Raw genomic sequence first — 12547 nt, forward strand, 5'->3', positions numbered from 1 at the left:
AGTCTGAGTTTACCCCATGTTCAACCTTATCTCTGGCTGTAGGGCAAACTTGACTCTTCCATTGTCGACAGAGGAGTCCCCTTCTCCGAGGGATAACCTCAGGCATCATCAGGAAGAACTCAAGAAAGGGAACCACCAAATACCTTTCTGGAAGTGGGCAACCTTTCTGGTGATATTAGATGAGAAATGGGATGAGTTTTTCTGATAAGTCTGTTGTACGTTATTACTGTTCTTCCACTTCTATGTGCAGGACCACATCCCAAAAACGCAAATGTCAAACAGAAGCAACATCACTGAGTTCCTCCTGCTGGCATTCTCAGACACGCGCGAGCTGCAGCTCCTGCACTTCGCACTCTTCCTGGGCATCTACCTGGCTGCCCTCCTGGGCAACGGCCTCATCCTCAGCGCCGTAGCCTGTGACCACCGCCTCCACACCCCCATGTACTTCTTCCTCCTCAACCTCGCCTTCCTCGACGTGGGCTGCATCTCCACCACTCTGCCCAAAGCCATGGCCAATGCCCTCTGGAACACCAGGGCCATCTCCTATCAAGGATGTGCTGCTCAGGTCTTTTTCTTTCTCTTCTTCATATCAGCAGAGTATTATAACCTTACTATCATGGCGTATGACCGCTACGTTGCCATCTGCAAGCCCCTGCACTACGGGAGCCTCGTGGGCAGCAGAGCTTGTGCCCAGATGGCAGCAGCTGCCTGGGGCAGTGGCTTTCTCAATGCTGTCCTGCACACGGCCAACACATTTTCCCTGCCCCTCTGCCAAGGCAATGCTGTGGACCAGTTCTTCTGTGAAATCCCCCACATCCTCAAACTCTCCTGCTCAGATTCCTATCTCAGAGAATTTGGGGCATTTCAGTTTAGTATCTTTTTAGCATTTGGTTGTTTTGTTTTCATTGTGTTGTCCTATGTGCAGATCTTCAGGGCAGTGCTGAGGATGCCCTCTTCTCAGGGCTGGCACAAAGCCTTTTCCACGTGCCTCCCTCACCTGGCTGTGGTCTCCCTCTTCATTAGCACAGGCATATTTTCCTACCTGAAGCCCCCCTCCATTTCCTCTCCATCCCTGGACCTGGTGGAGTCATTTTTATACTCAGTGGTGCCTCCAGCAGTGAACCCCCTCATCTACAGCATGAGGAACCAGGAGCTCAAGAATGCAGTGAGGAATCTGTTTCCATACATTCTTCTTAAGCATCCATTATGTGTTCAGAAAATTTATTTTTAATAATATGCAAATATTTTGAGTCACATTATATCATATCATTTTTATCGTTACTAGTGTTATCATAACATTGTCATTAATAAGAATCCCAAGAGAAATAAAAGTGTGTTTGGCAAAATGACATAACATTTTTAAAATTATTTTTCTCTGTTAGTATTTGAACAATATTTCATTTTGTTTTTAATAATCTCATTCTACCTTTCAGAATGTTACATCTTTTGTAAGGTTTGACCACATCATCTATTGTACATATAGAACTGGGCTTCCTTGATAGATAAAACAATAAAAAACTCAGCAGAAATTCATTGGTCTCAGTATCCTTCTCTTCCCATCTTCTGTCGAGCTGGGGGAGCAGACCCAGCATCCAGGAGGGGCTCAGGGCCAAGAGCCCAGCTGCCACGGGTAGGAGCAGTGTATTTGGATTAGACCTTGTGGATCTAGGTGACAGTCCTGTTGTCTCTATAGCAGGGCTGGCACAAAGCCTTTTCCACGTGCCTCCCTCACCTGGCCATGGTGTCCGTCTCCCTCAGGCCTGTCATGGTTGCCTGCCTGAAGCTCCCTCCAACTTCTCCCCATCCCTTGACCTGGTGGAGGCAGTTCTGTACTCAGTGGTACTTCCAGCAGAGCACGTCCTCATCTGTACCATAATGATCCAAGAGGTCAAGCATGCTTTGTGGAAATTAATGACTAGATGTGTCTTCGATGCAAGAAATTGCTAATCTGCTTCTGCATCTGATTTGTAATGTCAATAATTGGACGAATATCCACTCTACAGGTTTTTTTTTTTTTTTTTTTTTTTTTTTGTGGTTGTGCTTGTACATATTCTTATTACATCAATTCAGCTAATGAACACCCATTAAAATGATATGGATGGACCTGTTGAATATAGCTCATAGACTCTGTACATGTGAAGCCATGCTCTCTGTGAATTTAACCTTAAGGAAGTTAAAGTTCAATAGGCTTTTTTGTCTGATATCCTTCCTCCGAGACCTGGTCTGGCTCTGCAGGGGCAGTGCCCATGTGCAGGGGTGCAGAGGAAAAGAGTCCCATCCCAGCAGCACAGCCAGGGAGCACCAGCGCTTGGGACATGCAGAGCTGCTCTCTTGCCACTGCCGCCCTGTCCTGCTGAGCCCTGCTGGTGGGGTCAGGCCCGGCTGCTCCTGCAGCTTGGTGCCAGTGCTGCTGTGGGGCCGAGCTGGGACTGCAGGCAGGGACAGGCAGTGGGCACGGCAGTGGCACAGCTGGCCTCCACTGCAGCACTTCCCTCCTAAGGGGGGATCTCCTCCAAGGTGGACTGAGCAGAGCTCAAGTGCTCAGTATGCTGTGAGCAGGCAGAGGAGAGCCCTGCAGCCCCAGGGCACGCAGCAGCCCCAGCAAAGGAGCCTGTCCAGTGATTCCTTGCAGCCCTGGGGCAATGGCAGTGACCCCCTGAGCTGGGTCTGCCTCCCAGCCTGCCCAGCACACCTCTGCAGATTGCTCCTGTGCCACAGGCACCACAGCCCCCTCACTCTGCAGAGCAGCACCACCAGCTGGGGCTGGGGCTGGGGCTGGGGCACTGGGGCTTGGAGGCCACTTCTCCTGAGTGTCTTCTAAGCCAGTTACAGGCTCACGGCTTCTGGATACGAACATGATCTTCATTGTGCACAAGGAGCTGACAGTCCGCCAACATGGAATGGTGCTAGAACATTGCCTGCAAGGTTCCTCCTTCCCTAGCATCTCCCGGGACTGGCACGGAACTGGCTCCTGAGTGTCAGAGAGGCTGGGAGCCCAGCAGGTGTGCCATGAGCTTGGAGGATCACAACCAGATCACTTCTACCTGGACAGGTCCTGGCCCAAAAAGGGGATGTTTTGTAGGTGTGGTATTATAAGCTCAGTGGTGCATCAGAAACACTAAGTCCAGCCAGAAGTGAATGGCTGTTAAATGGTCTGTGAGGTGACTGCTTTCTGAAGTAGCTGACAGGTCACCCTTGACTCCTGGCTGGGATCTGTGCCTTTAGGCTCACATCTGCCAGTGTCCATGGTAGGGCAGCAGAAGGCACTTGCTGTGCATGTCATTTCTGAGATCGGCTCTTTCTAAGTAGCTGGTAGGCCCCATAGTGAAAGAGGTCTTGGGTAGGGGTTGTCATGTCAGAGGTGTCAGCTTTTGCCTGAAGTCATCCTTTAGGACTGCTTTCAGTTTTCTACACAGAGCAGGCCACTGCCTCCAAGATGCTTGGGGCAAACTGAACCATGCATGAGGGTTTGGAAAAAAGATACCCTGGGTGCAAAGAAGCCATTCCGTATCCAGAAGTTGGAGGCAGGAAACAAAATTTTGGGGTGGTACAAGAACTGCTGGGCACATTGTGCAGGGTTCACCTACAGCCTTTGTGTTCTTTTCCATCCTGACTTAGGTGCCACGTCAGTCTCAAGAAAGGAGTAGCCAACAGATATGAGAAAGATACTCTGAGATCATGAAAGCCATCTGAAAGCTGCCCCTAGGAAGATGACTGATATGGGAAAGACAGGAGAAGCCTGGCCAAGAGAGATGTGAGATTTGAGAGAGGGAAAAGGAGTTTAGCCAGCAGAAATTAATGATTTCTGTGAGATTAGAACATTCAGGCAATGTTGATTCTGCTGTAACGCTGGCTTAAAACAGTCATGTAAAGCCCTTCCCCTATTTTAACCAGTGACATTAATCCCCAAACCTAAATGCTACTCCACACCCTGACAGGAATCCACTACTCTTATGCCTGACCTCAAAGTATCCCTTGAAGCCAAAACACAGCCTATAGCCTCTTCCCTTTATCTTTAATCTCTTGCTCACTCTGATCTGACCAGCTTGTGTGCCACAAGGAGGAGATTGGCGGGGATGATCAGAGGAGCTCAGCTCTGCCTCAGGATCTCCTGCCCCAGCAGCAGGAATGTGACTGTGGCAGGGACTGTGAGGTCACTTCTGTCTCTGCACTTGATAGGGTAGCAGCAGGAACGTGTCACGCAAAGGAACTGTGAGGTCACTTGTGTCTGGAGGAGGCAAGTCACCCTTGCCTTCTCCTTGGGAGCTGCACTTTTGGGCTGACATCTGGCAGTGGCCCTGCTAGGCCAGCAGAAGGCACCTGCTTGGCATGCTGACTGGGGGATTCCCTCTGCCTCCAGACGCAGGAGGACCCAGGCAGAAAGAAGGCCCCAACATGGGTTGTCCTGTCCCTTCTGATTGAGTCCATGAGTGGGCAGCAGCAGGCACATGGCTTGGCTGTGTGTAGCCAAGAAGCTGCAAGGCCAGCAGCAGGCCCCTGGCTTGGAAGCTGCTGCTGAGGTGACTTGTGTCTGGCTGGCTGACAGGCCGCAAGGAGCCTGCTGAGTTGGGATGCCTACTTCAGGAGTGGTTTCCACCCTGATGGAGCTTTCTGCGGTAGCAAGAAAGAGCAGAAGAGAAAAAAACTGCCACAAAGTGTTCCAGAAAGGCTGGCACTGGTCACAAAGAGGGAGAAATATCCCTCAAAGGGTCATGCTGTGGTGCCAGAGGTCACCCTCTGATCAGACCCTGGCTTTGTGTTTCAAGGAACAGCTGGTGAGGGTTGACAAGACATCAGTGAAAGCAAGGCATGAGAGCAAGATGGTGAACAGAGATGGATGTCTCCAGACTTCAATAAAATAGGGCAATGTGTGGGACAGCATAGGAAAAGCTACAGAGGAGAAGGCAGAGGGTGCTAGTAAAAAGGGAAGGCCCAACAGCCGTGAAAGTTTTTCCCCTTGGCAGTAGTTTAGGAGGAGATATGTTATACTCATTGCAATGGGGCCTCATTGATTCCTTGCAACCCTGTGCAGCAGCTCAGAGGTGTCATACCACTGTTCTTCTCATGGCATCACACTGCCCACCACACCCCTCAGACAACAGGAACAGCCTTGAGCCAGACGTGGCAGTTCAGGATCTCCTCTCACAGTGGCTGGGGTCAGGCCTTGGCTCTTCTGCTTCACTAAAACCAACCAAGACCTTTCTCAGCACAGTGCTTTGCCTGTCTGCAATCATGGCCTCCAATTATCTACCCTAACTAGTCCCTGGGGAGGCTTTGTTAGTAACAGCCCTCAGTGGGGCCCATTAATACTCCAAGTCACTTCAGCTTTTCCTTCTGACTTTACTTTCTCTAGCAGTTGCATCATTGTCCTCTCAGTACCAGAGCTTCACAGACTCAGCACCACAATACACCATGGAATTCATTAAAATGAAGAAAGTCCTAACATCTCCTCCAAAGTTTTCTTCAAGGTTTCATGTCTTGTGCTGTTAACTGCAGAGCTTCCATGACGTAGTTAAGGGAAAAGATTTCACAAAGCAAATAATAAATATATTTTCTTGTTTCAAAGGCTGAATGTTGTTGCATTTCAGTTTGGATGATCATTCTCCTATTGTTCTTCATCCAGGGTGACTTCTATGGAGACCTGCATCAGGAGGAAAAGCAGAGACTGGAGGTCTGACAGCTCCACTGCCAGCAGTGGTCTTTGTCCCTGTAACTGCAGCCCAGCCTAGCACATGAAACCCTTTCTAAGATAAGTCAGGGTTGTGTTCAGATAATTAAAATAAAATAAAATAAAATAAAATAAAACAAAACAAAACAAAATAAAATAAAATAAAATAAAATAAAATAAAATAAAATAAAATAAAAAGATTGAAATGACCATTGAATCCTGAGAAATTCAGCCTGAATCTCAGTAGACACCTGGACATCCATCACTCTCTTGGATCGTCTGTGGAAAACTCAGGGTGAAAACTAAAGAAAATATATTTTTATTGGCTGTAGCTGTACCCATGATCTTGGCCTCTTTGGGAAAATTTTCCCCTTCCAGACACAGAAAACTAAATTGAGTAATGTGAAAAGACCTCCCCAGTCAATGGAGCAGGGCAAAGTCCTTCTTCCTGTGCTATAGATGCAGAAGGCAAAAAGAATTGCATTGTGCCTGACATTACTCTGGGACGTGTAACCCAGGTCAGGCAACTTTATCTTACTGCTGACAAGTCCATCACTAAACCATGCTCCCAAGCTCTACATCTACACCTTGGCTCTCCAGTCGATGACCCAGCTCATGGATGGCAATCAGGGACTCTCGGTTAGCGCGACGCTGCCTCAGGTGCTCCACCATGGTAGCCATTGGCACCTGCTGTTCTTCAACCCTCAGCAAACCCCCAACAGAAGGATTCTGTGGAAGGCCAAGCAAGGTAGACAACAGTTTCATGTCCTTTGTCTCCAAGGCAGCTCTGCCAAAGCCCCACCCGTGGTGCCCTCTTGGAACTCAGAATTCCCTCTCCTGAAGCAGTCTATGCCAAGGATGCACATAGCCTCTGGGCCAGTCCCAGTGGGGTGCTTTTGCCATTCCTTCCCAGTTAGACTCACTTCAGCCTCCAGTACAGTTAATGGGCTGCCCCTGTCACTCCAGAAATACAGGTGGGTTCTACCTCTTTCTAGCTTGATGGCATTAGGGTACTCTGTGCACCGTTGTGCAGTAGAGCCTGATACATTTGTGGATCTGATGTGCCAGGCCATTAAATATATACAGTCAAGTAAACCTGTTTCTCCCTTTCCTCCCTGCCTCCCCCTGGCTTGAAGCAGGACCCCTCTAGTCCTGCTCATAGTATTCATTGCTGTGTCTGGTAGACGGCCCAATGGAGACACGTTCTGCCATAGCACAGTAATTCCATGGGGCAGGGGAATGGAGCCAACAGTCAAGAGTTTGGGTGGGGAAGGTGGGGTGGGGCCCAGTAGAGAAAAGGAGTCAAGGCAGTGGGGTTGGAGAGGCCAGCAGAAGCAGCCCAAGGGGTGGTGCTGCTGGTGAGGACACGTTTGTGGCAGCAGCCTGAGTGGGCAGCAGCTGTGTGCAGGCGAGGGGAGGCCAGGAAGTGCATGCCAAGAGCGCTCCTGCCAGCAGAGCCAAGGCCGGGGCCGAGGCCGAGCCCAAGGGCAGAGGCAGGCCCAGGGCAGGGGGCTGCAAGGGCCATGCTGACCTCCCTGCCCCTGCAGCAGCTTCCCTGGCCCTCGGCCTCCTCTCCCCTGCCCCTGCAGCTCTGGGCTCCCTTTGCACAGCCCTGGCTCTGCAGCACCAAGCCCTGCTGGGAGCCCTCCCCTGCATGCTGCCACCGCTCCCTGATGCTGCTGTTGCCCTCTGCCGGGCACTGCCCAGCCCAGCCCAGCCCCTGCCCACCTCTCCCCACCTCCCTGCCCTCTCCCCAGCCCACCCCAGCAGCCCAGACTGTGCTGGCCCCAGGGCAGTGCCCAGTGCAGGCTGCTGCAGGGCTCTAGGCACAGCCCCAGCCCCTTGCAAGGCACCGCAGCTGCTGCCTCAAAGGCAGCTCTGGGCCTCCCCAGCAGTCCCCACGCTGGGGCCAGACCCGGCTCAAGAGATGGAGGTCTGTGAAGCTGCAGGAGCCCTGCTCTCTTGCCTGGCAGATCCCCAGCACACAGTGCCTGTGCCCCACAGGGGCAGCCCCACTCCCCAGGCCAGCACAAGAGGCCTGGCCCAGCCACAGAGCAGGTCCACATTCTTCTCCAGCATGTTATTTGCCATCAGACTAAGCACAACCGGGACAGTTCCAGGCCAGTCAAGGCCAGTTATTGTTTGCTGAGCCATGGCCAGCCAAGAAGGGAACTCCCAGTCCAGCACTACACTGAGCACTCTGAAATTCTGATCCACAGTGAAGGCCAGAAAAGCAAGAGGTCCGTTCATGCAGCAGTTCCTTGGGTATATTCCTTCCACCAGCTTTGGAAGAGCTGTGCAATGAAAGAGATGCCACTGTACAGACAGCAAGATACATGAGATCTGAAGACTTAGTTGAATGTGAAAGCACAAGAGAACAATGAGGAAGCCAAAGGGAGCAGCAGTGACAAGACCACGTCCTGCTGCTGGCCATGGCCATGGCTCCAGGGAAGCAGCAGCCCCGACCCGAAGGCAGCAGAGAGGCAGAGCCCAGCGGGCGGTGAGCCTCTTGGCCCTGAGCCTCTCCTGCGTGCTGGGGCTGCTCCCCCCAGAATCAGAGGAGATGGGAAGAGAGGGATACTGAGTCCAATGAATTTATGCTGTCTTCTTTATTGTCTGTACTTACAGAGGAAATCTAGTTCAATAGGTTGATTAGAAGACGTAGTTAAAGTAAATAAATTACTTAAAAAATTAAGCCAATATCAACAGTTATGAAAATAATCAAAATGAAAAATGAAATGAAAATCTCTCATAAGTTACTTAAAATAGAATGGTAGCATTTAAAGGATTATTATTGTTATTACAATATGATAATAATACTAAGTACAAAAAATGATATGATACAAATAACAATAATGTTAACAGCACTGATGCTTAAGAAGCACATATAGAAACAGTTTCCTCACTGCAACCTTGAGCTCCTGGTTCCTCATGCTGTAGATGAGGGGGTTCACTGCTGGAGGTGCCACTGAGTACAAAAGTGACACCACCAAGTCCAGAGATGGGGAAGAGATGGAAGCGGGCTTCAGGTAGGCAAACACGGAAGTGCTGAGAAAGAGGAAGGCCATGGCCAGGTGAGGGAGGCACGTGGAAAAGGCTTTGTGCCGGCCCTGCTCAGAGGGTATCCTCAGCACTGCCCTGAAGATTTGCACATAGGACAGCACAATGAAAACAAAACAACTAAAGGCTAAAGAAATACTAAAACACAAGTGCCCCAACAAGTGCTCCCCCAGCTCCAGAGGGGATAGGAAGAGATGGCAGCTCAGAACAATGAATTTCTTCTGGATTCCTTATTGTGTTTATCTACACAGGAAGCCTGGTTCTATAGGTAAATCTTTAACAAGTAGGAGGTTAAGATTAATACTATTTATATCTGAAACAATAGCTAATGGAAATAACAACACAGACAAATAAAAAGAAAAAAAAAAAAAGTATCTTAAAGATTTCTGAAAAAATAGGTGTTTCTGATTATAAGCTTATTGTTATAATCAACGAAGCTGAAGAATATGTATTCAATCAGTGTCCTCACTGCAACCGTTAGTTCCAGGTTCCTCATGTTTTAGATGGGTGGGTTCACTGCTGGAGGCACTGGCGATGGGAAGACACTGTGGTAGAGACTAATGAAATAGTCCCAGTTTCTTTATTGTCTTTATTTAAACAAGAATAATGATTGTAAAGTTATTTGAAATTATTGACTTCATAATAATAATAATAAAATAATAATTAGGAGGCTTAGAATAACATTAAATCAAAGCAACCAATTATAGGAAATAATAATAAAGAAAATTACTTTCAAGAATTTGCACTAAGAGTGTTTGTTTGCAGAAATCCTATTACCATTTTACGCACATTATTAATGCTGAAGGAAGAGGTATAAAATAGTTTCCTCACTGCATGTTTGAGCTCCTGGTTCCTCATACTGTAAATGAGGGGATTCACTGCTGGAGGCAACACTGAGTATAGAACAGCCATCACCAGGTCCAGGGATGGGGAAGAGATGGAGGGGGGCTTCAGGTAGGCAAATATGGCAGTGCTGACAAACAGGGAGACCACGGCCAGGTGAGGGAGGCACGTGGAAAAGGCTTTGTGCCTGCCCTGCTCAGAGGGCATCCTCAGCACTGCACTGAAGATCTGCACATACGAGAAAACAATGAAAACAAAACAACCAATGACTAAAGAAATACTAAACAAAAGTGCCCCGACTTCCCTGAGGTAGGCATCTGAGCAGGAGAGCTTGATGATCTGGGGAATTTGACAAAAGAATTGGTCAACAGAGTTGCCTTGGCAGAGGGGCAGGGAAAATGTGTTGGCCGTGTGCAGGACAGCATTGAGAAAGCCACTGCCCCAGGCAGCTGCTGCCATCTGGGCACAAGCTCTGCTGCCCAGCAGGCTCCCATAGTGCAGGGGCTTGCAGATGGCAACGTAGCAGTCGTAGGCCATGACGGTGAGAAGAAAAAACTCTGAGCCAAAGAAGAAGACAAAAAAGAGAACTTGAGCAGCACATCCTTGATAGGAGATGGCCCTGGTGTCCCAGAGGGCATTGGCCATGGCTTTGGGCAGAGTGGTGGAGATGCAGCCCAGGTCCAGGAGGGCGAGGTTGAGGAGGAAGAAGTACATGGGGGTGTGGAGGCGGTGGTGGCAGGCTATGGCGCTGAGGATGAGGCCGTTGCCCAGGAGGGCAGCCAGGTAGATGCCCAGGAAGAGCGCGAAGTGCAGGAGCTGCAGCTCGCGCGTGTCTGCGAATGCCAGCAGGAGGAACTCGCTCACAGAGCTGATGTTGGGCATTTGTTGACATTGAACACAGTTGTCTGTTGAAGAGGAGAAGGCAGAACAATGTTAGTTCACACTTCTCTGAGGGAGACTTATTGCAAGTCTTAGAGCACCCTCCAGCCTGAGCATCTCTCTTTTCAGAAGAACCTTTCTGCAGCTCTCTTACTTGAGCTCCAGCTGGTGCTGGCTGAGAGTGCACTGGGAGCAGGGGCTGCTGTAGACTGCAGAGGAGTCCTTGCTGCTGTAGAAAAGAAAGAAATCAGGAACTTGGGGGAAGCTCAAGTTCTGTTCACTGGTCAGATCAATGAGCTTTTCAGTGTTATTTCAAACAACTCCTCTGAATGCAGTTACACAGGCCACTGCCCACAAGTCGTGTTCTAATCTACCCTGTGTTTGCTGTCTTTGAGCCGCAGGACCATCCAGCTCTGGAGTTTCCTTGAGAAGAAACTGGAGACAACTGAGAGCAGAGAAGCCCCAGTCCAAGTGCAGCTGGACAGAAACCTCACCTGAGGTGAAGTTCTCACACAGACAGAGCTTGGAAGCATCCCTGTCTGAGCTCTACCTCCTCTTCTACCCCCATCTGCCCCACAGCCCATGGGCTGCAGGGGAAGAGGAGGCCAGGGAGGGGCTGCTCCAGGGGAAGGCATCTGCACTGCAGGGCATGGCCACGAGGTGCCCAAATCCCCCCTGCCACGGCGTTTCTACCAACAGCTCCTTCTGGCCGCCTGCCCCTCTCTCTGCTGCCTGCAGCTGTCCCTGCCAGGAGCTGCTGCTCTGCGCCCACCTCTTCTTTCCCCCTACCGATGTGCACAGACCCCATCTCACTCGGCTGTGCTCAGCGCTGCCCTGCAGCACACTGCCACCAACAGGGCCCTGCCAAGGGGCACCTCCGTGGCTGCAGGAGCTATGGGGCAGCTGACAGAGAGCCCGGCATGGCCAGCCAGGGCAGGGTGTTCTGGGCTGACCGGGGGCACCTGCCATAGGGCACTCCAAGGAGCTTCTGCCAGACTTCCTCACCTCGCACTGCAACCCAGCAGGACTCTCAAAGCCTACTGCATTGCCCACTGCCCTCCCAGAAACAAGACCCAGCACGAGACCCTTCCAGGACCTGCAGCTGTATGGCCCTGCAGCCAGGCACTTACCTTGTCAAGGGCTGTGCAGGTTTCTCCTGCAGGCAGCTCTCAGAATCCTCCCACACCCAACTGCCTCCAAGCCCTCTCTTATTTTCTTCTCTCTGTGTCTGTGCCTCTGTGTCTCTTTCGTGCTGCGCAGTGCAGAGGAGCTGCTCCTGGCCACAGCTGTCTCTCTGCACCAAGGCCCTCTTGCCACGAGCTCCCCTTGGGCTCACGAGCCCAGCCCAGCTCAGCAGCACAGCACCAGCCCAAGGCACTGCAATCACCCCTCTGGGGGCTTTGCTGATGAGCCCACGAACCTCAGGCACTCCGAGACAATTGAAGACAGCTCTCCAGAAGTCCAAGTCAGAGGCAAGTTTCCTGCAGTGTCTCCCTGAAGGCCAGCACTGACACAGCCTCCCTTGGAGCTCGTTAGAGCAGAACCCTGGAGGCAGTGAGGACAAGGAGACAAAGGCAATGTGAAGGTGACACTGATGTGTAGGAAAAGTGGATGTGTGTCACCAAGCACAAGGGCCAGGACTTGACATCCATCCCATTTTAAGGGGGATCCTTTCCCTTGACAGGTTGCTCAGGGCTCTTTGTGGGGCAGTAGGACATGGGGATGTGCATGGCCAAGTGCAGGAGAATGGTACGACTCCTGCCTGGTTCATGGGTGGGGGCGAGAAGGCAATGAGGCCCTGGTGCTTTACCAATCAGCTGTCTCCTCTAAGGGCTCAGTGGCAGAGACAACAGCCATAGCCATGAACACAAAGACCTGGGTCCTGCTGGGACTTTGAGCCTTGCCATAGCCCTTGCTCCTCTCCAAACCAGGATGGCCTAGAGAATCCCAGACCTGTACCTCTTCACTGGTTAGTTGAAGACACTTGTCCTTGTGGTGTCATACCGGATCTGATATGAGCATGATAACTCAGATCTTTTTGGTGGCCGTGCTCCTCATGAGGCAGCTCTGTAGGAAGCTGGTCTGGTTCCTCGTGAT

The 12547-nt window shown here is 50.8% G+C and overlaps 2 protein-coding genes across 2 annotated transcripts; one reads left to right on the forward strand and one right to left on the reverse strand.

Moving 5' to 3' along the window:
- Positions 1 to 271: 271 nt before the first annotated feature.
- On the forward strand, positions 272 to 4862 carry LOC309888224 (olfactory receptor 14A16-like; the record flags this gene model as incomplete). Its single annotated transcript, XM_082780462.1, has 2 exons — positions 272 to 1165; positions 4767 to 4862. The coding sequence occupies 2 exons, from the start codon at positions 272 to 274 to the stop codon at positions 4860 to 4862; spliced, it is 990 nt and encodes a 329-aa protein (XP_082636588.1).
- A 743-nt stretch (positions 4863 to 5605) lies between these two features.
- LOC309888225 (olfactory receptor 14C36-like) lies at positions 5606 to 10453 on the reverse strand (the record flags this gene model as incomplete). The annotated part of the gene is made up of 2 exons (XM_082780463.1): positions 5606 to 5641; positions 9506 to 10453. 2 exons carry the CDS (start codon positions 10451 to 10453, stop codon positions 5606 to 5608), a joined length of 984 nt encoding a protein of 327 aa, XP_082636589.1.
- Positions 10454 to 12547: the final 2094 nt, after the last annotated feature.

The sequence above is a fragment of the Aythya marila genome, assembly GCF_965140915.1.
Source record: "Aythya marila genome assembly, chromosome: 28".
Taxonomy (NCBI): Eukaryota; Metazoa; Chordata; class Aves; order Anseriformes; family Anatidae; genus Aythya; species Aythya marila.